At 45.9% G+C, this 27,402-nt stretch overlaps 1 protein-coding gene across 1 annotated transcript in view; it reads left to right on the top strand.

The window, feature by feature from the left end:
- The window catches only part of NOM1 (nucleolar protein with MIF4G domain 1), a 59,404-nt gene that overhangs the window by 17,196 nt on the left and 14,806 nt on the right, over positions 1 to 27,402 (top strand). The window contains exons 4-8 of the mRNA XM_085863798.1: positions 836 to 1,168; positions 1,353 to 1,463; positions 5,549 to 5,719; positions 7,198 to 7,319; positions 10,146 to 10,278. Coding sequence (XP_085719924.1) covers positions 836 to 1,168; positions 1,353 to 1,463; positions 5,549 to 5,719; positions 7,198 to 7,319; positions 10,146 to 10,278 — 870 coding nt within the window. The remainder of the gene's footprint in view (positions 1 to 835; positions 1,169 to 1,352; positions 1,464 to 5,548; positions 5,720 to 7,197; positions 7,320 to 10,145; positions 10,279 to 27,402) is intronic.

Here is a 27,402-nt window from a genome sequence, read left to right on the forward strand (position 1 = left end):
CCAAACGGGTTACGGACTGTGGCAGACTTCGCTCGGTCCCTGACAAACCCAGTTTGTAGTCTGGGTCTATATCCCCAACTGGTAAGGCCCAGGTGTACTTTGGTATCGTGATCTGAGGCGCTTGACCTGAGACCTGTGCCGAACTAGCCGGCGTTGTAACCCCTGAGACGGCGGTGCTGTTAAGGATGTCGAATCTTCAACAATATTGTTAACTGTTCTACAGAAGGCATTCTGGGAAATGGAGTTCTAATCGCAGCAATTTTGGGTGTGGTTTAAATATTTTGACATCTAGTGCAACAAGTCTTTCATGTTTCAAAACATTTATTATCAATATTTATATTTGAAAAAGGTGGTTTGGCCCGGTCCCCAATGGAAATTAACATTTTGAGTGGTCATCCCTTGGTCTATATACGTGCAGTGTGAGGAAGACGAGTGGTGATCGTGATATTGGTGGTGGTTGTGATGTCTGCAAGCCTGCCTGCCCACCCTCAAAGCATTCAAAACATGTTTTCTCACTAAATGGTTTTATTTACATGATAAATGGTCCAATATGGCACATCCACCATGAGGTGTTCTCCCGAAGCTGGGTAATGTGTGTATTAAGATGTTGCGGTGTAACACTCAGGGAATTATGGACATGCAGCGAGACTTCACTCCTTCATGACTCCATTTTTCCTCTTGAGGAGCAATGAATGCGATGTAGTGCTAAGGCTAAAGGAATCGTACATCCTGAGTTCTCTCGGCCTCAGTGTAACTTCCAGGTGAAGACAGAGTATTGAGTGGTCTCTGATTGGGCCTGTGAAACGGTGTATTATAAAGTGTGTGTTCTTCACAGGTGGGTGCAGAGTTTGTGGAGGTCGTGGCCAAGAAATTCCACGAGTTGCACTCGACGGGGGGTACATTTGGGGAAGGGAAGACCTGCAACAATGTGGTAGCCATCTTGGCACAACTGTACAACTTTGGTGTAGTGCACAGCATTCTCATTGTGGACGTTTTTCGGCGACTTCTTGTCTCATTTGGTGAGCGTGACATCGAGATCGTGCTCCAACTGCTGCGCTTGGTGGGATTTGCTCTGCGTCGGGATAACCCCGTGGCACTGAAGGATCTTATCATCGAGGTGCAGACAAAAGCAAAAGGCGTTGCTTGCGAGGAGCAGAGACGGGCGCGTGTAAGTATTCATCCAGGGAAGATATGGGAAATGGGCGTACGTATGTTCGCAAATAAAATCCCGTGTGAGAACATGTTTGCAAGGAGTTGTTCTCATTGTTGCTTTGCATACACTGATGTTGCCATGATAAAGATTTTTTTGGGGGGGTTTTTTGTCGGTGATGGGGCTCATGCTGATCTCACAGGTATGGTTCATGCTGGAGAATATGATGGCACTGAAGAACAATGACATGCGGAAAATCCCGGGATATGACCCCAGCACAACAGAACGGATCCGCAAGCTGCTCCGGAGCCGAGTGAGGAAATTGTCACAGCAGCTGTTTTCACTCGCAACATTCCTGTCTGGTTTTCATTCGACTGGACGAGCTCCAAACCTTTTTACTAGAACTTATTGCTGCATGTGCTGGTTTTATTATCCCCACACTCCTAGACTGTTGGGCATAAATTCACCAAAATTGGTAGTTGCGATCAGCACGTTTCAATACGGTGTAAGAACAATCTAATATTTGGCCCTGCCCCATGGGGCCCTGGGGCAGGGTCAAAAGGTCAAATATTAAAAAATGCAATTACAGGTATATTTTCACATTCTTTTTTTATTTTTAAAATGAAACATTTATATTCAATGAACATTGAGGACACATGACATATGTAATGATTTTTATTCCTCTGCTAACGAAGTCACCAGAGGCATTATGTTTTCGGGTTGTCCGTCAAGCTGTCTGTGCATCTGTGATAGGTTTTCGTTTCCACGAAAACTTAAAAACTGCTGAAGGGTTTGAATTCAAACATGGTCCAAGTTGGGTTCCATCGTTATAATTAAAAAAAAAAATTGTTTATATATTTATTGATATATCGGGCTCATACTGGTTATATACCAATGTCAGTATTTTAAAAAAACAAAAAAATCTTTTTTTTTGTAATGCAGGTTCCAAAACTTTGTGATGGTGCATTACGTATTCATATCTGACGAACACGTCATTGACTTACGCCCATTATATTATGATTTCATTTGAAAGTGAGATCAGTATTGGTAATTGGCCCAGGCTGGTATGATTATCGTGGATCGCCTTAGCCGTAATCAGCACAGGCCGGTATCACTGTCGCGGATCGCCATGTCGGTAATCAGCACAAGCTTTCTGAAGCACATCCAATTCATATAAAATAACCAATTGGCAATTGCTTTAAAAACAGCAATGAGGGCAAAGAAAGACGTGATTGCTTCTACAGTGCTTAGGGTTAAAAGTTAAAACCGACTTCCTGGTGCATCTTGACGTCATACGTTCCACTATTCCAGGTGTAGCCGAGTGCGTAAACGGTTTTTAAAATCATGTACAGTAATTAACGATTGTGAATACCTTTTTTCGATTTGTTGGTGATGTACCGAATTTTTTTTTCCTCTCCCCACTGCACCGTATCTTCAAAATTCCAATACCGGAATATCGATTATATCGCCGGACCCCAGTACAAGTATTTAAAATGATGTAAATATGAACTGCTAAGATGATGGGGTCAAGAGGTCAGAGGTCCCGTTGGGCAAAAATTATGTTAACCATGCTAATTTGTGAACCAGTGATGGTATTTTGCTCAAATTTGGTATAAGTATATCCTATGTTGCAAAGATGAACTGATTATATTGCGGCATCAAGAGGTCAGAGGCCATGTAATATAAAAATGTGATACTTGTGAACAGCTGAAGGGATTTAAATAAAAGTTGATGCATGTATGTATAATGATGTAAAGATGAACTGATTTGATTTTTGGGTCAAGAGGTCAGAGGTTATGTCGGGTAAAAAAAAAAATGTTATCGAGGTGGGGATTTGAACTAAACTAATAACATGTACCATGATACGTACAGTGCCTTCAGAAAGTATTCACACCACTTAACTTTTGTCACATTTTGTTGTGTTCCAGCCTGAATTTAAAATGGATTAAATTTAAAAAAAATTGTCACCGATCTGCACAAAATACCCCATAATGACAAAGTGAAAATGTGTTTTTAGAAAATTTTCTAATTAAAAATGAAAAGCTGAAATGTCTTGCATCAGTAAGTATTCAATAGCTTTGCTATGACACTCCAAATTGAGCTCAGGTACATCTAATTTCCTTTGATCATCATTGAGATGTCTCAATAACTTGATTGGGGACCACCTGTGGCCAATTCAATCGATTGACATGCACTATCATCTGTGGGTCCCAATATATAAAGGTGTGTTTCTTTCTAAATCACGTCCAGAGCAGAAACTCTACCATGAATTGCAAGGAACTGTCCTTAGAACTCTGAGATAGAATTGTGAGGAGGCATAGACCTGGGGAAGGGTATAAAACAATTTCTCGTGTTCAAAGTTCCCAAGAGCACAGTGAGCTCCATCATTAGGAAATGGAAATAATATTGAACTCTCCAGACTCTTCCTAGAGCTGGCTGTCTGAGCAAACTGAGCAATTCGGCAAAAAGGACCTTTGTCAGGAAGGTGACCAAGAACCCAATGACCACCCTAACAGAATTACAGAGTTCCTTGTCTGAGATGAGAGAACCTGTCGGAAGGACAACAAGCTCTGCAGCACTTCACGAATCTAGGCTTTATGGGAGAGTGGCCAAACAGAAGCCACTCCCAACAAAAAGGCACATGACAGCACACCTGGGATTTGTAAAAGACACGTGAAAGACTGAGAGCATGAGGCAAAAGATTCTGTTGTCTGATGAGATGAAAATTGAACTCTTTGGCCTGATGGCAAAGCGTGACTTCTGGTGGAAACCGAGCACAGCTCATCACCCATCTAACACCATCCCCATTGTGAAGCATTGTGGAAGCAGCATCATGTTATGGGGATGCTTTTCAGTGGCAGGGACTGGGAGACTTGTAAGGATAGAGTTAACAATGAATGCAGCCAAACACAGGGAAATCCTTGAGGAGAACCTGCTTCAGAGTGCAAAATACCTTAAACTGCAGCAAAGATTTATGTTCCAACAGGACAATGACCCCAAGCATACTGCCAAAGCAACACTGGATTGGCTTCAGAACATGAAAGTCGTGAATAACGTGGAAGTCCTTGAGTGGCCCAGCCAAAGCCCAGACTTTAATCCCATCGAGAATATGTGGAAAGACTTGAAGATTGCTGTTCACCGACACTCCCCATTCAACTTGACAGAGCTTTAGCAAATCTGCAAGAAAGAATGGGAGAAAATCCCCAAATCCAGATGTTCAAAGCTGATACAGACATACCCAGAAGACTCAAAACTGTATTCGCTGCCAAAGGCACTTCTACAAAGTATTGACTCGGGGAGTTGAGTACTTATTGACGCAAGACATTTCAGCTTTTCATTTTTATTAATTTGTAAAATTTTCTGAAAACATGTTTTTTTCATACTTTGTCATTAATGGGATATTTTGTGTAGATCAGTGACAAAAAAAATTATATTTAATCCATTTTAAATTCAGGCTGTAACACAAGAAAAAGTGACAAAAGTCGAGGGGTGTGAATATTTTTTGAAGGCACTGTATGCACAGATTAGATAGTTATTGAGGTCAAATGGTCTTGAGGTTTTAGGTCAAAGTTAGCGGAAGCAAAGACTGGATGTTTTGGCAGAGGCATATCTGTCGACGTCACGAAGTAGAATTGTGCAGTTTGGATTTGACCCCAGTTAATGTCCCCAAGGGGTAGGGACTTGTCATAGGGGTCAAAACAAAATTATATTTTTTAAAACTCTAAATTTGATATTAGTTCATACCGATTGGAACATTTTGCCATCTTTCAACTTTGCTTGAAGTGGGAAGCATGGGGATTTGTGATGGTGTACCATCGACTTCACTCTCGTTTGTTTTTATTATTACCTAACTCGGTGCCTATTTATGAGGAACACTCTGGAATTGCTAAACCATATAAATTGGACAATGAAGGGTAGAGGTGAATGCGGGATGTTTACAAGGGTGAGGTTGAAGTGGAGAAAATTCAATCTAGTAATCGAGGGAAGACGGTTGGCGAGAGTCGAAAGATCATGGTCGGAAATGGCATTTGGTACGTAATAGTGATACGCCTTCACTTGTAAAATAATGTGGAGAGTGAAATTTAAATGGTTGCAAACAGGAAAGACCAAGCAATATGTGGTTGGGGGTGGGTGGGTGTGTGGGGAAGTGACGATGAATAGTTTTCCCAGGAAGCTGACAGCTGGAGCAGAGCAAAATGTGTAGTTTGTCATTTTTGTTGTTTTGTTTCAAATTATTATTGTCTATCATATGTTACTCTTTCTTTAGAGGATCAGTTCTGATGAAGGAATTTTTAGATATGAACTACTGATTAAGCATTTGAGTACTGTATTTTGGATGAGTAAAAGCTTTTGGTCTGGCATAACTCAGAATTGTGACTTGGTCCACATCCACCTCAGGTCCGTAACAGGAATGCCAGCAGTGATTCAGTCCTACGTGTCTCTCTAGACAACTTACTGGCTGCAGACACTGTGGGCCGCTGGTGGATCGTTGGTTCGGCATGGAGCCTGACACCACAAGCTGGAAATGCTGCCACAACTGGCCCACAATCTCAACAGCCCATTGGAGGGGTGAGGAATAGAAATGGGCACCAAATAACTTTGTTGGTAGCAAAAAAAAAGTCATTTATGGGAGGGAGGCTCATGGAAGAGCAAGGTATAACTCAGTGGGACAAACATTAAGGGAATGAATGAACAAACAAGAAAAAATGAGGAGGGGAGGAAACACTGAAACAAGCAAATAAGGTAAATGGGGGTAATAGAGATAATGGGTCAGAATTGGGGATTACACATTATTTGCGGTATCCTGCCTTTTTTTTTTTATTATTATTATTTTTTTTTCTTTTCTTAAATGCTGGGTTTTTACAAAAATGTAATTTGGTAGAAAATTCCTTATGATAGATATTCTAAAATTGATTTGAGAAATGTCCCAACTGTTAATTTGTGGGTCATCATTGAGTCAAATAAACTGCCCTTTTGGTTATATTACTTGAATGCCAACTGAAGGTTTAAAAATAAAATTGGTGATTTAATTGTTTTTTTTGATCACTAAATATTTCATCAAAAATGGCTATTCAAATTTATATGATTCATGTAGTTTGATGTGCAATACCACAGCCTTTGGCATGATGGTGATTCACACATGATGTTCGTCTTTGAAGAGTTGAACTCATTGAGCAGGCATTGAAACTTTTTGAAAAGGTGGTTGTAAGAAGAATAATACATGGTAAATATCAACATCAACCAATTTGGTTTTATGCCAAAAGATCAACAACAAAAGCAATTTTTTTGAGGCAATGCCAAAGAAAGGTATTTGGCAAAGAAAAGGAAACTGTCTCATGTTTTTGTTGACCTTGAGAAAGAATATGATTTGGGTACCAAGAGCAGTTGTAGAATGGGCTTCTTGAAGGCAGCTCGTGCCTGAAAAAATGGTAAAAATAGTCATGGGAATCAAATAAATAAATAAATTATGAGCTGCGATAAAGACCAAATTGGGATGTATTGCAATGTTTGAAGCCAAGGTGCGATTACACCAGGGATCAGTTGTAAATATTTTACTGTTTGTAATACTGACGGAAGGATTGATGAAGAGTGAAAGGTTGTGATTCCTATTTGAGTTATTGTATGCTACTGACTTGCTATTGAATGGTGAAAGTGTAAAAAGGAGCAAAAGATGTTTCAAACATGAAAAAGTGCAATAAAGAACGTTTATGCATTACCATGAATAAAACAAAGGTTATGTGTGAGTGGCAAAGAAAGAGAAAGGAAAAAGAAAGAAAAAAAAACAGACAATGGCCTTATTCAATATACGGAAAAGGAGTTGGAAGGAACTCTTCGATGGTGTTATATACAGTGTCACAAGAGGTGCAGTATCACAGAAAATTTGGTCACAAGAGCTGGGATTTTCATGTCACCATTTATTGTTCATTTGTTAGTCATGTGCTGTTTCTTCATAAATGTGAATTATTAATCAGGTTCTATTGTTTTTTAATTTTTTTTTTAAAGGTGATTACTTGAAAGAATGTTAATATTGTTCCTGTGGTTGCCAGGTGAGTGCTGAAATGCAGGAACTGGCACGGCAGCAGCGTATGAACACAGACATACGGCGAAGGATCTTCTACATATTGCTGAGCGGGGAGGATTACATTGATGCCTTTGAAAAACTTATTGGGTTGGTGATACAGTGCAGATAACACTGATGTTAGTTACAATAGGAACTATGTACAAAATTATATTCACTTCATTACAGGAGATGATGGAAGTTCTTCAGCCTCAATGAGAATGCTAAGGCCAAAAAAAAAAAATGTTGCATTGGCGTAACCCGCCCGACCCTACGTTTTTTTTTTTGTTTTTTTGCTATCGATTTCAAGTATCTTGTTGATTGCGATCGCGATCGCAAAAACCCGGAAGTGTTTCGGACAGAACCCGCCGACAAAAAGGGTGGTACTCGAGCCGGGGGAGATTTTGGGAGGGATTTATTAGGATTTATTAAATTTTTTGATTTATTATCCAAAAATTTTGGGATTTATTAGGAAAAAAAAAAAAAAAGATCCCGACCGACCTACCCTATTTTTCAGTGACCCGTTACGCCAATGCAACATTTTTTTTTTTTGGCCTAATGTGGAGTCGCCACCCAATTGGCCAGAAATTATATTTACCAAGTCATTTCCATAAGCCATAGCTTAATGTGGGTCAGTAGCACAAAAGACTGTTCTTTCTGTTAAAACTGACATGGGACTCAGACACATCAAGTTTCTAATGCTTTCAAAGTCAAGACATGACAACAGGATTGAATGAGAACAACACTTGGTAGAGTGCATATTTCCGCCAGGCTGAACAGTTTACATTTTGTATCCATGTGATAGGCCAGATCTGGATCCAAATCTGAACCAAAATATAATCCGCTTGTTCTTGTCACCTAACACTCATCGACCTAGTTTTGTCATAACTCATCCAACTTTTTGAATTATCATGCTATATATCGTTTGTGGCCCCATCTCTCAATGGTAAAATATTCACTTAAAAAAAAAACACTTAAAATTAAAAAAAAAAATTCTCGTATACAGACTCAGATCTTCGCCAAAATGAAATTGATTTGTCCTTGTCGCACACTCAACCTCTGCACCAAATTTTGTCAAAATTCGTCCACAACGTTTGGAGATATCCTGTTCACAGACAGGTGAAACCCCATCCTCTTTTCTCCTTCGGTGTCAGAGGTAATGAAGATTCTCGCCTGTATAAGAGTTAGAATTTGCAAACAAAATATTGTTTCTTGACTCTCATTCAAGCTTATTAGAAAAACTGAACCTAATATTTATTTCGCGCAGGCAAAAGGAAAAGCGGGGTTAATAAGGAATTGGTTCACATCTGTCTGTCTACAAACGTCAGTTTAAAATGGAGGAACAACTTGATTTCAATTGAATGTTATATTTTGAACATGAATCGGAAAACAAACCTGTAGTTTTAACAGTACCTTGGTTATGAATTTGGCCCGATCATAGATGTGCAGAGAGGAATGAGATTATTATTATTTTTTTTTTTTCAGTCTGTCTGCCTGTCTGGCAGTGAAACAAATTTTAGAATCATTCAAACGGGAAACTTACTGTTTTTACGGATGTCATAAAGGACACAAACAGGCACAAATAACTTATCTAACGTGTCAAATAAGGTGAGGTAAAGTGAGCTACATCAACGGCAGTAACCTTCCCATTTTTTTTTCTCCCATGACCTTTAAAATCTTTATGTTATTTAAATTGAATTATATACTTGAACCTAGAACACAAATCGCCTTTTTGACGCTTTCAAAACCCTCTGCGAAGCAGTATTTGGACAAAATATTACGGTATTTTACATAATCATAGTCAATCAAATTTGCCGCTCGTAGGCCATGCCCATGTCCTTGTTTCTCTAGACAGCTTGGGGGAAGGTGTCATGAACTCTAGTTTATAATAAACTGTATTTGTGTCACTGAATGCAAATAGAATGGCATTCGTCGAGCGCAGAGTCTTGCCTCGCACGTTTGTTCTGAACAAAAATGCTATCGTTAACTGAACACGCTACTATTATGGCCCATACGTCCATATCATCCATACACCCTATTATGTTGCATAGTTTCTTGGCATGGGTTATAAAAGTCATAAATTTAATTCTTCATTCACATCGGATCATACATCAGATATATGAAATTTCAGATGTTTTTTTTTTTTGAATAAGGATTTCATTCAATTCAACCAATTATGGTTGGTATATCACTTCACCAATGACATCATCGTTCTCACCTAATATATGCCAAGTTTCAATTGTTTTTTTTTCCTTGGGGAGTGCTGCCTCTGTTTAAAGGTTCGATCGGACAAGTGGTTGCAGAAAAAACATTTTAAAAGAAATATATATATACACAGACAGACAGTTGCAATAGTCTCATATCCCCTTTGGGGGCAAGACTAATAATAGACATCACATGAGATGGGGATATTTCGCCAAAACAACTTTTGTCACCATTTGATCACCATGGAATTGAGTGCATTCTAAACATGAATACAGGCACCTTTGTCAGAAGGGAAAAAAACAAAAAAAAAACAACAACTCCATTTGCACATTCAGGGCTACACATAATGAAATATGATTATGTTGTAAGAAAGATGCTTTTGTATTCAAGTACAATTGAAAGCTATTAAACATCACTTGCATAAGAATGCAGCAGTGAGCCAAACTTTGTGTGTTGGTGCATGTGTGTGTGCAGACTTTTGGTTTTGGTAAGTGTGTTGTGTACTGTTGTAATCGCCTCTCTTTAAAGGCCCAGTTTGCAGATAAGTTTTTGTCTCGCTATTTTTCATCTTCATTGAAATGGAATGATGCCTGACATGTTAAGTTTTATCATGCCATTGTGCGAAACGTGTTGTGGTCGATTGATGTTTGGGGATCTGATGAGATTATGTTATGGTGATATATGCTTGATGGGTTCAGGCAAAGCGCTAACACGGGGTTGGTTTTCATGCAGATTGGGTCTCAAGGATCAACAGCAGCAAGAAATAATCCATGTTCTGCTCAGCTGCTGCCTGCAGGAACGAACCTTCAACCCATATTATGTGTACCTGGGGAAGAAGTTATGCAATCACCATCATCGGTTCCAGGTGCCTGTCTTGGCTTTTGGCTTACGATGCACAGTATTTTGTGTGCATGCTCTTTAAAAATGTTTTTCTTTGGCTTTGTTTTGTGAGAGTAGGTTTACCACCTTGGGAAACGTGGTGTAGCTGACATTTCAAAAATTTACTCTTCACGTTTTGTTGGTTGTTAAGAGTAATGATAAATATGAATCGGTTGTTTGTTTTGGGTGCCAACTCAGACTTGCGTGAGCGTTCGCGAGGATTCTGTTTTGTCTGTTTGAAATAATCTTGTTATTGAAGATTGGGTATAATATAAATAATATATTTTGTCACGTAGTGCTGTGCTTTGATGAAATATTTACTTTTCATTTATCCACCTGCCCCTTCTGAATTGTATTGAATTTTGAAAGTTGTTGATGAAGTTAAGCCAAGTTGGAGGAAAAGTCATCACACAAGTTCAGTACCTATATGTTATCCTTGCCTTCATCGTCAATATAAATAAGTATATTTATCTCCTGTGCTGTTGAATTATTTTTTTCTTATTTTTGTAGCTTTTGCTTAATTTATCATTCGACGTGTAAGACTTTTCAGATTTGCCACTCTTGAGGCAATTGGCAAATTTTAGTTTTCCTTCAAAATAAGACATATTGTAACTGCAGTATAAAGTAGTCTGACGTCCTGCTCTCCTTGTCAAGCTCAGTGCCTAAAGCACGCAAGGCCATTTTCAGCCCTGGCTTTGACTTCATCCACTCATGCACTCAGCTCATTGCTATCAATGGAATCCCCCCCCCCCCCACTTCCCTTTCCTCGTGGAGACTGGAGTGTGTTTAAGCAATCTTGGATGTATTCTTGCTTCACATCTGCATAAATAATATCTCTGATGCTTTGAAAACCCTTTCTTCCTTTTTACAGATGACTCCACATTGTGTTTTACAGTAACGCTTCTCACTGATGAGCAGAAACAGCTGCATCACTCCCTGCAGATCTGGAATTGATGAGATCATGATGATCTGACATTTTTGGAATGCCTTTCAATCCTGACAAATCTTGGTCTAAATCCATCGCTTCAGAAAGATTGTCAATTGAACCCACTAATCTATTTCCGAGGTTCAGTCTCGAACCTGTAAAGCTTCACCATCAACCTGCTTGATGACTGCAGGAAAAATCGTGCAGCAAAGCTGATCTCAAAAGCGAGTTGCTGATGGGGCATCCTCTCTCATTATTTTTTTTTCTTTTTAAAATACAGCTCAGCGACAAGGGGCAGCAGGTTTACAGACTATCACAAAGTATGAGGGGATGGGCATACACAAGGTGGAAAGGAGGAACAACACAATAATGAGTAACAATGACATGGAGAAGAAAATCATGGAAAATAATCAGTGTGTGTCGAATGTATCTTGCATGAGTATGGGTGAGCACACGACATGGTGATGGGCAGTGTATTTAAATAAACTGAGTTGAGGACGACGAGACGAATGCAACTGGAGAGGATTTCACAATCAGGAAAATAAGGGGACATCCGACAAATTGATGCAGCGGGGCAACCAGCCTGGACTTGTGGAGGGTTTCTTGAACCCTTGTGGCTTGGAGAGGGCAGGAGGAGCAAGGCAAAATCTAAACTTGTATACAATAGAGACCCCCAGAAACTTTCCATTGGTGGGAGAATGTCAGTTCCTGGGAATCCGCTTCCCGTCTTGAGACTTTAATGTTGTGGAAGGCCTTGTATTCAGACTGCCTCAAGAGAAGCAATTTGGAAGCAAGAGCATCCGTCCAGAGTGGGGAGCCATACTCCATGGAGCTCTGCGTAAAAGCATTGTACATTGTGATGAGCTCTTTGTACCTCAGGAATGCCTTTTCTTTATAGTGAATGCCTGCAGATGGAAGCTAGCATTTGATGCCAGCTTGGTGATATGATTCTCTCATGAAAATTTGACATTATAAGACCAATGAGTTCTAGGGAACACATTTCCTCCAGTATGCCTGGTGTTGGCTTGAGGTTCGGGTGGTGGGCTTTGGATCCTAGACTCCTGAGTTTCAATCCCACTCGGTTGTTGAATTAATACCAGGTGGGGCTGACTGCCTGTTATCCTTCCGAGGTCGGCAAAATGAGGGCCAGCTTGCTGGTATACTGTGTCGGAGTGGCGACCCATCCAGGATTGTGCCCAATAGCCAAGGAGACTGCTTCGGCAGCACCAACGCTCAACACAGAGTACGGTCCCAATGAATGGATGGATGGATTTCCTCCAGTGGATTTCCAGAGAAGTGGGTTTGAAAGTTTGATTGCCGATCCTTATGGGACACATTGTGAGAGCATTTAACTTGCTGGCATTGACTGTTATGTTCCAAGTTGTTTACCCGCAGATTATTTTTCCAAGGTCTGATAAAAGGGATCCCGTGGTGGCCGGCATTTCATGAGTGATTTATTGTTCAACACAGGGTGGAGTCATTAGCAAAATAGTGAAATTTCTTTTCAAAAGCATCGGGTCGGTCATTGATATAAATCCAGAAAAATGTAGGTCCTCCTAAGTAGGGAAATGCAGCACCTGGCTGCAGGTCGCATAATTTTTCAGATAGTGTGGATATACCACTGATGCAATCACCACGATAGGTTAGGGCAGAAATTTGTAATTTGTCAGGGTGCCTGCGATGTCTGTCACGAAGTGGGCGAGCTACCATAAAATCTTTAATGTCCATCAATTAATGGTAGCAGGTGGGCCGACCAGTTTATAGTCCATCTGAAGGACGAGACACACATTGATGAATAACCCTGCCTGTAAAACAAGCGGCTGCAGATTTGAACCCAGGCTAGACAGCTCAAATGTGAGTGTGTGTACCTCTAGGTTATTCTGCCAGCCACATAGGTCTGAAGATGCTACCTTCTGGAACTTCAGCATTGAGGGATATATATATATATATATATATATATATATATATATATATATATATATATATATATATATATATATATATATATATATATATATATATATACACAATACCCAGCTTGCACACTAAAAACTCGGCTCGCCGTCACACAATCCCTATGAAATTGCTGTGGCACTTAGCGGACATGCCGACAATGTTTGGGAAGTCTTGGCGTTCCATAGTACCACTTGCATTTTGCACAATGCGTATTTTTGTCATTCCCCGTGTACGGTCTGTCGTCTGCTACCAGCTATGTTGTACTGCTATCCCGTGCATGTGCACGGGTATCGCGAGTATATATATATATATATATATATATATATATATATATATATATATATATATATATATATATATATATATATATATATATATATATATATATATATATATATATATATATATATATATATATATATATATATATATATATATTGTTGCGGATTCGCGCCCGCCGGCGTGCGAACGGCCACGTAACTCGAATCGCGGCACGTCGCCCACCGGACGGACAATCCAGTCGTGACCCTCTCGGACTAACGCCGGGAACCAGTCACGGGTGGACCTTTCGGTCTCACCGCGATCGAGCCAATCAGCCCCCGGGTGGGATAGGGTTGCTCGCCAAATTCGACCTACCTAAGTACCCACGCGGAGGGTAGACCGGGCGATCGCACCTCGCCGCAGGTCGACTTCGGACACGGGCCACTTAAGCGACCCGTTCCGTACTATCAGAATAACCGAGCGGTGTTATCGTCGACCTCGACGGTTCGATTAATTATCGGGCGTATTCAGCCCACTACCAACCCTTTACGTGAAGCAAGATGAGGATTCAAAGAAAGAAATGACGAAGCGAAGCGGGAAACAGTTCAACAATAAAGCACATTTATTCGCGGCACACGGGAAGCACACAAATTCAATTCCACCAAATGCACACAAAAAAAAGAAAACACAATTCCATTTACACAAAAAGCAAACATAAAAGTGAAAACACAGTGCAGAGCTAATACCGACTACCGAGCACACGGCAACACTTATACAATTCTACTTCACAGACGGCGCCGACAACACATACCCAAAACCAAGGAAAAGAAATACCCTCAAGAATGAGGCGGGCCTGAGGCCGAGACCGGGTCGGGCCTACCCGTCTGGTGATGAGACGCGGAGCGGCGATGGCCCCGCAACCCGCGGGCCTCGTGGACGGTGTCTGGTAGGGGGTGGGAACGGGGGCCCCCTTGGTCGCACTATCTGAGCGCGGGGGGAAACAGGAGGGGGTTGCTGATGCTCGGGGTATAGAGGATCTTTATTATCCCTGGTGTGCGTCTCCACCTCGGCCAGGTCGCGCTGCCGGTCTCCCTCGGGCGTGCAGCTCCCGGCACCGACGCGAGCACCCCCTCGTCCGACTCTCTTCAGCTTCTCCAGCCACTGCAGGCTTCGGGCTCCAGACTTCCACACTCGTCCCCTCCGTTCCGACTCCTTCTCGTTCTCGTTCTCCTTTTCTCGTTCTCCTTTTTCTGACTGACGAACACCGTCCTTTTATCCCCCCGTAACTTCGCCTTTGACCCCCTCCCTTTGACCTTTCACCTCGCTCCCCATTGGCCCGAGAAAAAGTGGGCGTGAAGGCTTTTTGATCCACAAATTTGCATATATCGATCGCCCTGGGGGCGGGGCCAGTTCGCCCCTCGCTCACCGATTGGACGGCAAAAAGTGGGCGTGTGTCGTTTTTGATCCGTTTTTGAAGCACAAAATCCGTGATTTTGTACACGTTTTTTCGACGCGCGTTCTGCATGAGTCCAACACCGGTACCCACAGCGGGGCAAGAACGGTGGCGATGCTACGGTTGCGAGGTGTGACGGGAAGGTCGTGGCGGTTGTGGTGAAGCGGCGTTGTGGTTGGTGGTTGATGTTGTGGTTGTGATCATGGCGGTTGGTCCAAAATAAAGATAGTAAAAGAAAAACGGCTATCCTGAAGAGTCGCAGCACGCATAAATGACATGTATTCCCACTAGACAACGGGTTTGGGCCTAACTACACATGCACTTACCGAGATACCTCACCTAAGGGACCTGAATGGTGGTTTGCGAATTTGGTAACCACAACACTACCCCCTCCCCTTTTTACAGACTCGTCCCGAGTCGTCAAATTTTCGTGTGCCATCATGTGTAGTTTTCCCCTAGTACATTTTACCTACGGATCCCTGAGTGCGACATTCATGGTATTCGTGTCCCCAAAATAAATAACCTGAGGGCTGCGTAACTATCTAAACAAACTCACTCACACGGACGACTTAAATAAAATTGCCGGCGCGAGACAGACATGCCGGGGGGCGCACTCATATTTACAGTACATCTTAACCTTAACTTACAAATTTTACACTAAACCATGGCCCAGGATCATTGAGCTCTGCAAAAGAAAAGCAGTTAGCAGGGAGCCAGGCTGCCCACATGCAGTCTCTGGCTCAAACAATGCAGGTGACAGGGAACGTGGCTGGCTGCTCACACGCAGTCCAAGGCCTTCCCTTTTGAACTGAACGCAGTGAACCACAACGGTGCATGGGCTGCACAAACGCAGTCTCCGTGCCAGCTCAAGTGGCACACGCAATGAACACAACGAATGGATGGATGCACGGTTTGAACTGAATGCAGTGAACCACAACGGTGCATGGGCCGCACAAACGTAGTCTCCGTGCCAGCTCAAGTGGCACACGCAATGAGCACAACGAATGGATGGATGGACACAAACACGGTGCACGGGCCGCCACTGCAGGCCCGCGTTGTAGCTGCCAACGGGGCAGTTCTCGCAGCCTGCAAACTGTTGCCCTACGGATCCTGGCGCACATGGAAATGAACAGGGGGGGGGGGTAAAGCAAAAATTGAACGGGGCTGGTGAACATGGGCAGTGGGCATGGCATGGCAAAGGTGGCAGGCAAACACAGCCCGCAGAAGAAGGCCGTTGCAGGCAAACACAGCCGGCAGATGAACTGGCCGGCACAGGCCTTGAAGTACAGCAGCTGCAGACGAAGTGGCCGGCACAGGCCTTGAAGCAAAACAGACAGCAGATGAACTGGCCGGCACAGGCCTTGCAGAAAAACAGCCAGCCGGCAGACGATCCAGCCGGCACAGGCCTTGCAGCACAGCAGCTGCAGATGAAGCTGGCCAGCCTTTGCCGTTCAGTGGAGGTTGGTGGAGGGAGTGCGGTGGTGCTGGCCACTTGGAAGGCGGGCTCGGACCTACCTACCTGTCTCCCTCCCAACCTATCGCCTTTGCCTGTCACTGTACATACCCACTCCCTTAATTTGTCAAACCCCAATTTAGCCCCAACTTATTTTTTTTGTTGTTTTTATTCTTACTTCCCCACTATAAATCGTCCCCTAACCCCCTTTATCGTCCTTGTTCGGCTAACCTATCCTGTCACCTAGCCTACTCCCAACCCCTACGTTCCCTTCCCGGAGGGGAACAAGGGAGAGCTAGCGTCCTGTGTCGAGGCCCAACGAAGCCTCAGAATGGCCTCCCCAGAGTTCGGCGATCTTAACACCAAGTGGGTCCAGCGACCCACAACGACAGCGAGGGGATGGATGGTGCGGAGGGGTACATCTCCTAATCTACCCTAACCATTTAACTGTTAAACTACCCCGGGGCTTTCAACAAGCGCCTCTCGCTTAAACTATTGGTTCGAACAACCCAGATTCCCGTCGCCTGTGTTGGTGTCCTTACAATTTCGGGCCTTGCCCCCCAATTTTCTCTCCGTGCCCTCACACGGTCTCCTGGCTGGGACACGTGGCTCCCTTTGGCAGGCACGACCCTCTGCCGAATCTCCCGCTATGGCACCCCCGGGCACTACACTGCCTCCGAGCCTACCAGCTCCCTAACACCGGGAGTGCCCACATGGCACCTCCCCTGAAACGCACACGTGGCAGGCCGGCCTCCCGGGCCCCTTTCCGAGGGTCACCCGTGCCCACAACACTGCCCACGCGGCTAATGGCGCCCCGGGCCCCCGCACCAAGCAGGCGCACCCGTGCCCACTACGCTATCCCGGCCCCCCATGGGCCCATGGCCTACCGCGGCCGACTAGCCTGGTGCCCGGGGTACCCACTCAGCGATACTCACCTTTCGCAGCCACGCTCCCAAGCCCGTCAACAGGGCTCCTGCACCCCTCCAAATGGGTCTCGAGCCTACTTTCCCACCAACAGCAAAACGACCTCCATTTTTCTTAATTTGACTAACCCAGCTAACTCACTCTACACTGACCCCGGGGGTCCCTTGGGCGGGAGTCACTCCTCCCCCCAATCACTCATCGCACCATGCATTCCCCATTCACTCCACACACACAGACCCGCTGGTCTCACTCACTCACCATGTACTCACCTCACAACTCACCAACTCTTCAACACACACACCGCTGAACTCTGCCATCCTTCTAACTACATCCCCTAACTAACTCGTGCTCCCACGTCGTCCCTTAAACTAGTAGCACGTTCCTTTTAACACTACGTAGCTAAACTACGTCAACTCTACACATTCACAGTCTGTCTCTGTCTCCTAACTCATTTTATTTCCCAACCTAAAGCTCACTAAATCCCTCTAACTAATCCATTCCACGGACTCCATGAGGACTTACCCCTGCCCCATGAAGTCGGTCTAGCTAAGCTAACCCTTCCCCCTAACTAGTTTCCATCCTGTGCCCAGGTAAGGGGGTCTTCCACCCCTTGCCCAGGAATCCTGTACACCCGAAAGTGAGGCTTGCTTTTTTTTTTTTTTTTTTCCATGCGCAGCACCTGCGCGGCAACTCAGAGCTCGCGCACTTTACACCTGCCCGTGACGTCATGCAGCTGCACGTGTTCCTCGTCCCTCCTTGGACGGGACCATCCGGCAGAGATACCCCTCCTGCCGGATTCCAACCACACGTGCAGCCATGACGTCACCGTGCGCAAAAAAAAAACACAAGCCCCACGTCTCGAGGGGTTTCCCACGCGAACACATGTGCTCTGCCCGTTGGAGCTGAACACACACGATCGCGTGGAGAACCCGTCCGGTCCAAATCCATTTACCTGCCTAAACTTTGTCCGTCCGCGGGATCGGCAAATCCACCGCGTGCGTTTCCGGACCGGGACTTCACTCTCGCAAGCGAGCACGTGGTGGTCTCGTGCGTTGCACAGCACGGACCGCGTGCTCACTGCTGGGCGAACCCGGCACGGTCCGCGAAACAGCTACAGCCGCTACCCGGCTTTCTTTCCTTACATGTCGTCGTCGTCGCCATTCCACACACGCATACCTGCGTGTTACGACGCACACAGTCCACACCATCACATTCACACGGGGAGACGCGGCTGCGTGCTCCCGCATGCCAACCGACATCTCCCTCACATACCGCTCTCTCACACACACGGTCTCCCTTGCACTCGGCCGTTCACTCACGCATGGTGCTCCATTCACTCGCGGCCTTCCACTCACTCGTGCCTCACTCATACACCGTGCCTCACTCACACACGCGGGGGCACTCAACCGCGGTGCCTCACTCATACTGGCCGTTTCACTCACACACACGGCCTCTTCCACACACGGTGCCTCATCCACACACCGTGCCTCACTCACACACGGTGCCTCACTCATACTGGCCGTTTCATCCACACACGGCGTGCTGGGAAGCACGTACTCCGGCACCATCGCCACCACACCACTCACACACGGGGTCGCTTCCACACACGGGGACGCACTCACACCTTGCACCACACACACAGGGACAACCACACTGGGGATTCGTGTCCCCACAAGGGTCTCCGGGGCCTCTATACCCCCCAAGCTCTCCGTGCACTCGTTCACAGCACCCGTTCCCTCAACCTCGCAAAGCACGACCGAACTCACCTGGTCGTGACTCGCCTCAAGGGGGCATACTCCCTCCCCTTGTTCCTGGAGGAGGTCATCCAGCTGCTCGCACCGGGTCCCCACACGCTCCGCGAGCTCACCCCCATTGTCCTCCACTACCTCCGTGTGTGTGTGTGCGCGTCACTTACCCCGTCTTCATCGTGTTTATTGGTCTCTGCTTCTTTCTGGCGTCTTTCCCTTATCTTTATGTAGGTCAACCTTGCTTTCTCTTTAAGTCGCTCCCGTCCTTCCCTGTTTTTCACTCCTTGCTCTTTCACGATCTCCGCGTACCTCATCCTTGCTTTCCGTATTAATTGTTCTTTTCTCTCCCTCGCAATTACTTTCACCTCGTCTCTTGTCTCCCGAATTACTTTTTCCTTACCCGCCTCCACCGCGGGCCTGTCAGCCGTTGCACCCCTTCCAGCTCGTTTGTTCCGACACGTGGAGTCGCCATTTTAAGTTCCCTGCTCACGGCCTTCATGCCCGCCTGCAGGCATCGGCCCATGTTCTGCGTCTCACCCCGTAGCTTTCTCGTTTCTTCCTTCATGTTTGTTTCCATTTTAGTTTTCATGCGTTTTATTTCGTTTGTGAATGTATCCATCTTTTCGTTTATTTGTTTGTTCATGTCTTTCATTTCGTTTTTTATTTCATTTGTCATTGCCGCATTCATTTGTGCCAGCATGGTGAATAGCTGGGCCATGTCGGATGCACTCAAGTGAGCCGTTTCGGCAGGGGTTGGGGAAGGGTCTTGGTGGAGAGGGGGGGGGAGGTGTCATACACCGCGGCCGCTGCCGCACCCACCTCGGGCCCTGGGTTCAGTTGGGCGAGTCCGTGTTCCCGCACAATCAACATTTCCTGCTCGGGGATTCCATCCTGGGCCATGGACTCTACATTATTACACATATACATTTCTAATACCCCCGGCTCCCGCTCGCCTTGAGACGCCATCTTGCTTCTCGTGAAGGGTTAATTTAGCTCGCTCGTAATTTGGAGGGAATCGGGGGTCGCTTCTCTCACCCCTGGACCGATTCCCGTGAATTTAATTGGAGACAGGACAGCCCGTTTTCCTGTTCTCCGATACCAGTGCCGCGAGGAGGGCGATGAGTTTATATCCCACTCCTGACACCAGTGTTGCGGATTCGCGCCCGCCGGCGTGCGAACGGCCACGTAACTCGAATCGCGGCACGTCGCCCACCGGACGGACAATCCAGTCGTGACCCTCTCGGACTAACGCCGGGAACCAGTCACGGGTGGACCTTTCGGTCTCACCGCGATCGAGCCAATCAGCCTCCGCGTGGGATAGGGTTGCTCGCCAAATTCGACCTACCTAAGTACCCACGCGGAGGGTAGACCGGGCGATCGCACCTCGCCGCAGGTCGACTTCGGACACGGGCCACTTAAGCGACCCGTTCCGTACTATCAGAATAACCGAGCGGTGTTATCGTCGACCTCGACGGTTCGATTAATTATCGGGCGTATTCAGCCCACTACCAACCCTTTACGTGAAGCAAGATGAGGATTCAAAGAAAGAAATGACGAAGCGAAGCGGGAAACAGTTCAACAATAAAGCACATTTATTCGCGGCACACGGGAAGCACACAAATACAATTCCACCAAATGCACACAAAAAAGAAAACACAATTCCATTTACACAAAAAGCAAACATAAAAGTGAAAACACAGTGCAGAGCTAATACCGACTACCGAGCACACGGCAACACTTATACAATTCTACTTCACAGACGGCGCCGACAACACATACCCAAAACCAAGGAAAAGAAATACCCTCAAGAATGAGGCGGGCCTGAAGCCGAGACCGGGTCGGGCCTACCCGTCTGGTGATGAGACGCGGAGCGGCGATGGCCCCGCAACCCGCGGGCCTCGTGGACGGTGTCTGGTAGGGGGTGGGAACGGGGGCCCCCTTGGTCGCACTATCTCAGCGCGGGGGGAAACAGGAGGGGGTTGCTGATGCTCGGGGTATAGAGGATCTTTATTATCCCTGGTGTGCGTCTCCACCTCGGCCAGGTCGCGCTGCCGGTCTCCCTCGGGCGTGCAGCTCCCGGCACCGACGCGAGCACCCCCTCGTCCGACTCTCTTCAGTTTCTCCAGCCACTGCAGGCTTCGGGCTCCAGACTTCCACACTCGTCCCCTCCGTTCCGACTCCTTCTCGTTCTCGTTCTCCTTTTCTCGTTCTCCTTTTTCTGACTGACGAACACCGTCCTTTTATCCCCCCGTAACTTCGCCTTTGACCCCCTCCCTTTGACCTTTCACCTCGCTCCCCATTGGCCCGAGAAAAAGTGGGCGTGAAGGCTTTTTGATCCACAAATTTGCATATATCGATCGCCCTGGGGGCGGGGCCAATTCGCCCCTCGCTCACCGATTGGACGGCAAAAAGTGGGCGTGTGTCGTTTTTGATCCGTTTTTGAAGCACAAAATTCGTGATTTTGTACACGTTTTTTCGACGCGCGTTCTGCATGAGTCCAACACCGGTACCCACAGCGGGGCAAGAACGGTGGCAATGCTACGGTTGCGAGGTGTGACGGGAAGGTCGTGGCGGTTGTGGTGAAGCGGCGTTGTGGTTGGTGGTTGATGTTGTGGTTGTGATCATGGCGGTTGGTCCAAAATAAAGATAGTAAAAGAAAAACGGCTATCCTGAAGAGTCGCAGCACGCATAAATGACATGTATTCCCACGAGACAACGGGTTTGGGCCTAACTACACATGCACTTACCGAGATACCTCACCTAAGGGACCTGAATGGTGGTTTGCGAATTTGGTAACCACAACAATATATATATATATATATATATATATATATATATATATATATATATATATATATATATATATATATATATATATTTATATATATATATATATATATATATATATATATATATATATATATTGTTGTGGTTACCACCCGCTCGGCGTGCGGGCGAGCGCTTCTAGCCAATGGCGGCTGCTCTCGCCCACCGAACGGACAAACCTAGTCGCAGCTTTCGGGGCAACGCCGAAATCCAGCTACGGGTGTGTTTTTAATCACACCGTAAATTAGCCAACTCTTCTGTCCACGCGTGACAGGGTCCGATCGCCAAATTGTCAATTTACCTAAGTATGCGCGCAGACAGAAATGCCGGGAATTTACACCTCGACGGAGCCTGCACGAAAACGAGCCGTTCTTAAGCAGCTTGTTCCGTTTGCGATTTGCCGAGCGGTGTATTATCGCGAGGCCCCGTCGGACTTGATTATCTTATCGGCTATTAAAAAGCCAGTTAATATTCCGAACTCAATAATGGCAGTTCAATTAATGGAAGAGGATGCAACGAGCAGGTGAACATTTACACAAGGACATTTATTACACACGTAAGCAGTCATGCAGTCATGTAGTCATGTATGCAACCAATGCACGTATACAATCATGCAGTCATGTATGCAATGGGGGTAAAGGACAGGACACGAGTAACAAAAAGAACTACAACCGTCTATGATTATTTATTTACACACATGCACTTAACAGTTCTACTTAAAGACATGGCGCCACAACGTTCATGCAAAACCCCAGAAAAGAAAAGGCCCGGGCTCGTAAGCCTTTAATGTTTCTCAGAGCTTGGGAGACCGAAGGAGCTCCGAGTGGCCGCGCTGGTTACCTACCGCCTTCGTGGCAACTCGCTGGGTGCTCCTCGGCGTCCCGTCCACACGGCAGCTGGTGTGACCGCGGCGCGGCCCAGGCCTCGTCATGCGGCCCGGTCGATCGGGCTGAGTCGACAACGCCTCAGAGGAACGAACGGGCCTTTGCTCTCTCAGAGTTGATGCTCTCTTCAGAACCCGTCCGTTCCTCCGTGTCGTTTGGACAGTCCCGGGGCCCGATCACCTCGGACTGTTTTGCTGCTGGTTGGTGACTCCTCTCCGGCCTCTCCCCAGCGACCCACAGTTCGGCACGGCACGGCAGGCTGCGCTCCAGGCTCCCGTCTCCTCCGCTCTCTCCAGCTCCTCACCGACTGCAGACTCCAGACTGATCCAGCTCCCAACGCGGCTCCACACAACTCTTCACAACTGCGCGCTTTGCGTCTCTGCACGCCCTTATATTGGGTCCGTGAGGCGAGGTCTTGATCTCCGATCTCTCACCTCTGACCCCCTGCTGGCTCCGCCCCTTTCGATCTTTTGATCCAATTTCGATGCGAAGCTCGGAGAGAGCGGACGTGGGTGAAATCATCGACCCTGGTGCCAACGAAGGAGTCCCCGTGTCTGGTGGCAGAGATGTTGTTCGTGGGGAATTTGCAGTCGCTGGCGCAATGGAGATGATGGTGAGGCGTTGCTGTTCTTTGTTGCGTAGGTTGTGAGGGGATGTCGTGGTGGTCATTGTGGAGATGGTTGATGAGAGCGATGTTGGTGGTGGAGGTGGTTGTTGTGAAGCGGTTGGTCCAAAATAAAGATGGTAAAAGAAAAATGGTGACCTCAAAGATCACAGCCCTGCACACGAAAAATTGCCCGTTAAACATCGGTGGGGAAATCTATCTGAACACAGACTTATCGATATAACTGATCTAAGGACCTATATGGTACTCTGTGAATTTCCAAAACCGTAACAATATATATATATATATATATATATATATATATATATATATATATATATATATATATATATATATATATATATATATATATATATATATATATATATATATATATATACTTACATACATATACATATAAAGATGTGGAGTGTGACGACCACTCCGCTGATCCCCATTGGACACAGTCCTACACTAAAGCGTCACTTCCAACACAGAGGCTTTGGCCCACTGACCCTGTGAAAGAGACAAAGATATCATGGTCAACATCAGTTCTAAGACATCAAACACAGCAAGCGATCTGGATTTCGGCCTTATTTTCCCTCATCAGCATGGCATACCGATAAATATCTAACTGATGACCACATTGGCGATGCTCACCATAACAGTCAAGATGTGTCTGATGTATAAACGACAAATGTGGTCATCATTGGTTCGATCTTTATCGGTATGCCATCCTGATGAGGGCAAATAAGCCCAAAATCCAGATCGCTGGCTGCGTTTGCTGTGTAACTGATGCTGATCATATAATCTTTGTCTGTTTGACAGGGTCACCAGGCCAAGGCCTCTGTTGTAGGTGACGCTTTGGTGTGGGACTGTGTTCAATGGGGATCGGCGGAGTGCTCGGCACACTCCACACGTTTCGATAGGTGTGTGTGTGTGTGTGTGTGTGTGTGTGTGTGTGTGTGTGTGTGTGTGTGTGTGTGTGTGTGTGTGTGTGTGTGTGTGTGTGTGTGTGTGTGTGTGTATATATTGTTGTGGAAATGGCCCTTAGTGTGTTACTAAATATAGGATTAGCCCAGATCCCCCATTAAATGCATGTTTAGCCAGGTTGTTCGGTAATTGGACGTTACATGTATGTCAGGAGGTATAAAAGGCTGTTTATTGTTCGTACAGTGGTGGTGGACCGAGAGGTTCTTCTTCTTCCTTCCTCTCTCTGGACAATAGTCCCCCGCCCAGCGCTGAGAAGGGGAGTGGCCTTGAGAAGGAAGTGAAACTGATGGGAGGAGCCAGTCGGTTTTGAGGCGGGCGAGCTTTGGGAAGGCGGTGGTGAAACTGAGCGCCGAGGTGGCGCGATGGGTTTTTCGTGAGGAGCGAGCCGAAAGAAAGGCAGGGAAAGGACTGCATGAGGTCTGTCTGCCCTCGGCTGGATGAGAAACGACTAGTGGGAGTCGTGATCTGCTGTGTAAGGGACGGTTGTGTTTGTCTGCTATCTGCTTCGTGGGAAGAGGCAGGAGAAACGACTCGTGGGAGTCGGCGATCGACCTTTATGAGGAGGACATTGACAGGTTCATCCGAAGTCCAGTGACGGAGCCTCTGACTGTCCCTACTCACCTCACGGCTCGACGACGTCTTGGAATCCCATGGACCCAGCCTGCGGAGCCCAACACCTCGATTTGGCCTGGTCTGGTGAACAGGCCAGGCCTGGACTTGTATACTGGACTTTGTGAGAAACCAGCTGAAACCCACCATCGACCTGACGGTCTTGTGCCGTCGACATTACGCGGGGTCAGAACGCGCTGAGGAAGGCGTGCGCAAGCGGTGCCTTGAGAACAAAGAGTACGATGCCGCCATCTTGCCACGCGGCATGCTCGAGCTTGGGTGCTCAAATCCGTGGACATCGGCTTGTCACGAGCCACATTCGTGCTTTTGACACTTTCCTCTCGTCCATGAAACATCACTAAGTACTCTGTGTCTTGTCTGCATGTTTTTTAAGGTTTATCTCGTTAGGGTCCCCTTTGAAACCCATAATCTGTAGCTCCCGAGTTAAGAACGGGTTATCGATTAATTATAACATTGTCATGAATGCTTTGCTTGTGTTGTGTTTCCCCGATGTGTCCCCAATAAATCTGGCTGATTCATATGAAGTTGCCGCCTTGAATTAATTCGTGCCGTGCCTAGGAACGATCTGCTCAATTTGGATATAAAAAACCAAAATGGTTACAGACTGGCAGAATTCGCTCGGTATCTGACAAAACCAGTCTGTAACAGGGGTCTTATTTCCCCAACTGGTAAGGTCCAGGGGTACGTTGGTATCGCGATTCGAGGCGCGTGACTCTCGGCCTGTGCTGAACCAGCCAGCGTTATAACCCCGGAGACGAAGGTGGTTAGGGTGGTGCCGAATCTGTAATATTTGGCTATCGAGAGTAGGGTGCGAAAACCCAAACTGGTTACAGACAGTGATTGACGTCACTCCGAATCCCGCCACCGCTGAATCCTTTACAATATATATATATATATATATATATATATATATATATATATATATATATATATATATATATATATATATATATATATATATATGTGTGTGTGTGTGTGTGTGTGTGTGTGTGTGTATATATCTTCTTCTTTCGGCTGGTCCCGTTAGGGGTCGCCACAGCGGATCATCCGTATGATCCGCATAGTGATTTGGCACATGTTTTACGCTGGATGCCCTTCCTGACGCAACCCTGGTCGCCTCTTACCACAGGGATATGGTACACCTATTTTAACCAGGGTATACACCGGTCCAGTATTCTGGTACTCATTTCGCCGACCTCGGAAGGATGACAGGCTGAGTCAACCCCCTGGTGTATTAATTCAGTGGCCCAACGGGGCTTGAACTCAGGACCTTATGGATCCCAAGCCGCTGCCCTAACCACTGCGCCAACACCAGGTATATATATATATATATATATATATATATATATATATATATATATATATATATATATATATATATATATATATATATATATATATATATATATATATATATATATATATATATATATATATATATATATATATGTATGTATGTATTTATGTATATATTTATATATTTATATATATATACATATATATACATATATATATATATATATATACATATATATACATATATACATATATACATATATACATACATACATACATACATACATACATACATACATACATACATACATTGTTGCGGCTGTGGAAATTCGCAGAGCACCATATAGGTCCTTAGATCAGTTATATCGATAAGTCTGTGTTCAGATAGATTTCCCCACTGATGTCTGAGGGAATTATTCGTGTAACCGGGCTGTGAATCTTCAGTTAGCCGTTTTTCTTTTGCTATCGTTATTTTGGATCAACTGCTTCACAACAACCACCTCCACCGCCAACATCGCTCTCATCAACGGCTTCGCAACAACCACCTCCACCGCCAACATCGCTCTCATCAACTGCTTCACAACAACCACTTCCACCACCAACACCTTCTCCACAACCGCCTTCATCGTAACCACCTTCACCACAACCGCATTTCCACCTCGGCACACGGTTGCAAGAAGCCTGGCATTCATCGGGGGAGAACGGACGACGGCCCCACCCCCCCCCCCAACGATGGACCCTGCGAGTGGATTCTCAACACGTGCGGAAAAGATAGAAGCTATGGAAAACACAAAAGAAAGGCCCTGAATCGGCGAGGAAAACGCCCTTCTTCTGGAAGTTTCCCACGCGTGCTGGAAGAGGGGGGTGGAAGGGAAGGGCGAGGCGCCGTGGAGATAAAAGGGCGCGCTGAACGTAAGGTCAAGCGGCTGCTGGAGGTTGTAGAGGTGTGTGGAGGAGAGGAAAGAGTGTTGTGTCGGAGTTGTGGGCAGTGTGTGGAGCCGCGGTGAGGAGCTGGAGAGATCGGAGCGCAGCGGAGCCAAGGCGCGCGGCATGCCGGACCGTGCCTAACCATGGGTCACTGGAGAGGGGACGTTGAGGGTCGCCCTAGCAAGTCACCACGAGGGTGAAGGTAACCAGCCCGGCCTCTCAGAGCCTTT

The sequence above is a fragment of the Eptatretus burgeri genome, chromosome 2 (assembly GCF_056783735.1).
Source record: "Eptatretus burgeri isolate ZD-2024b chromosome 2, Ebu_testis_v1, whole genome shotgun sequence".
NCBI lineage: Eukaryota > Metazoa > Chordata > Myxini > Myxiniformes > Myxinidae > Eptatretus > Eptatretus burgeri.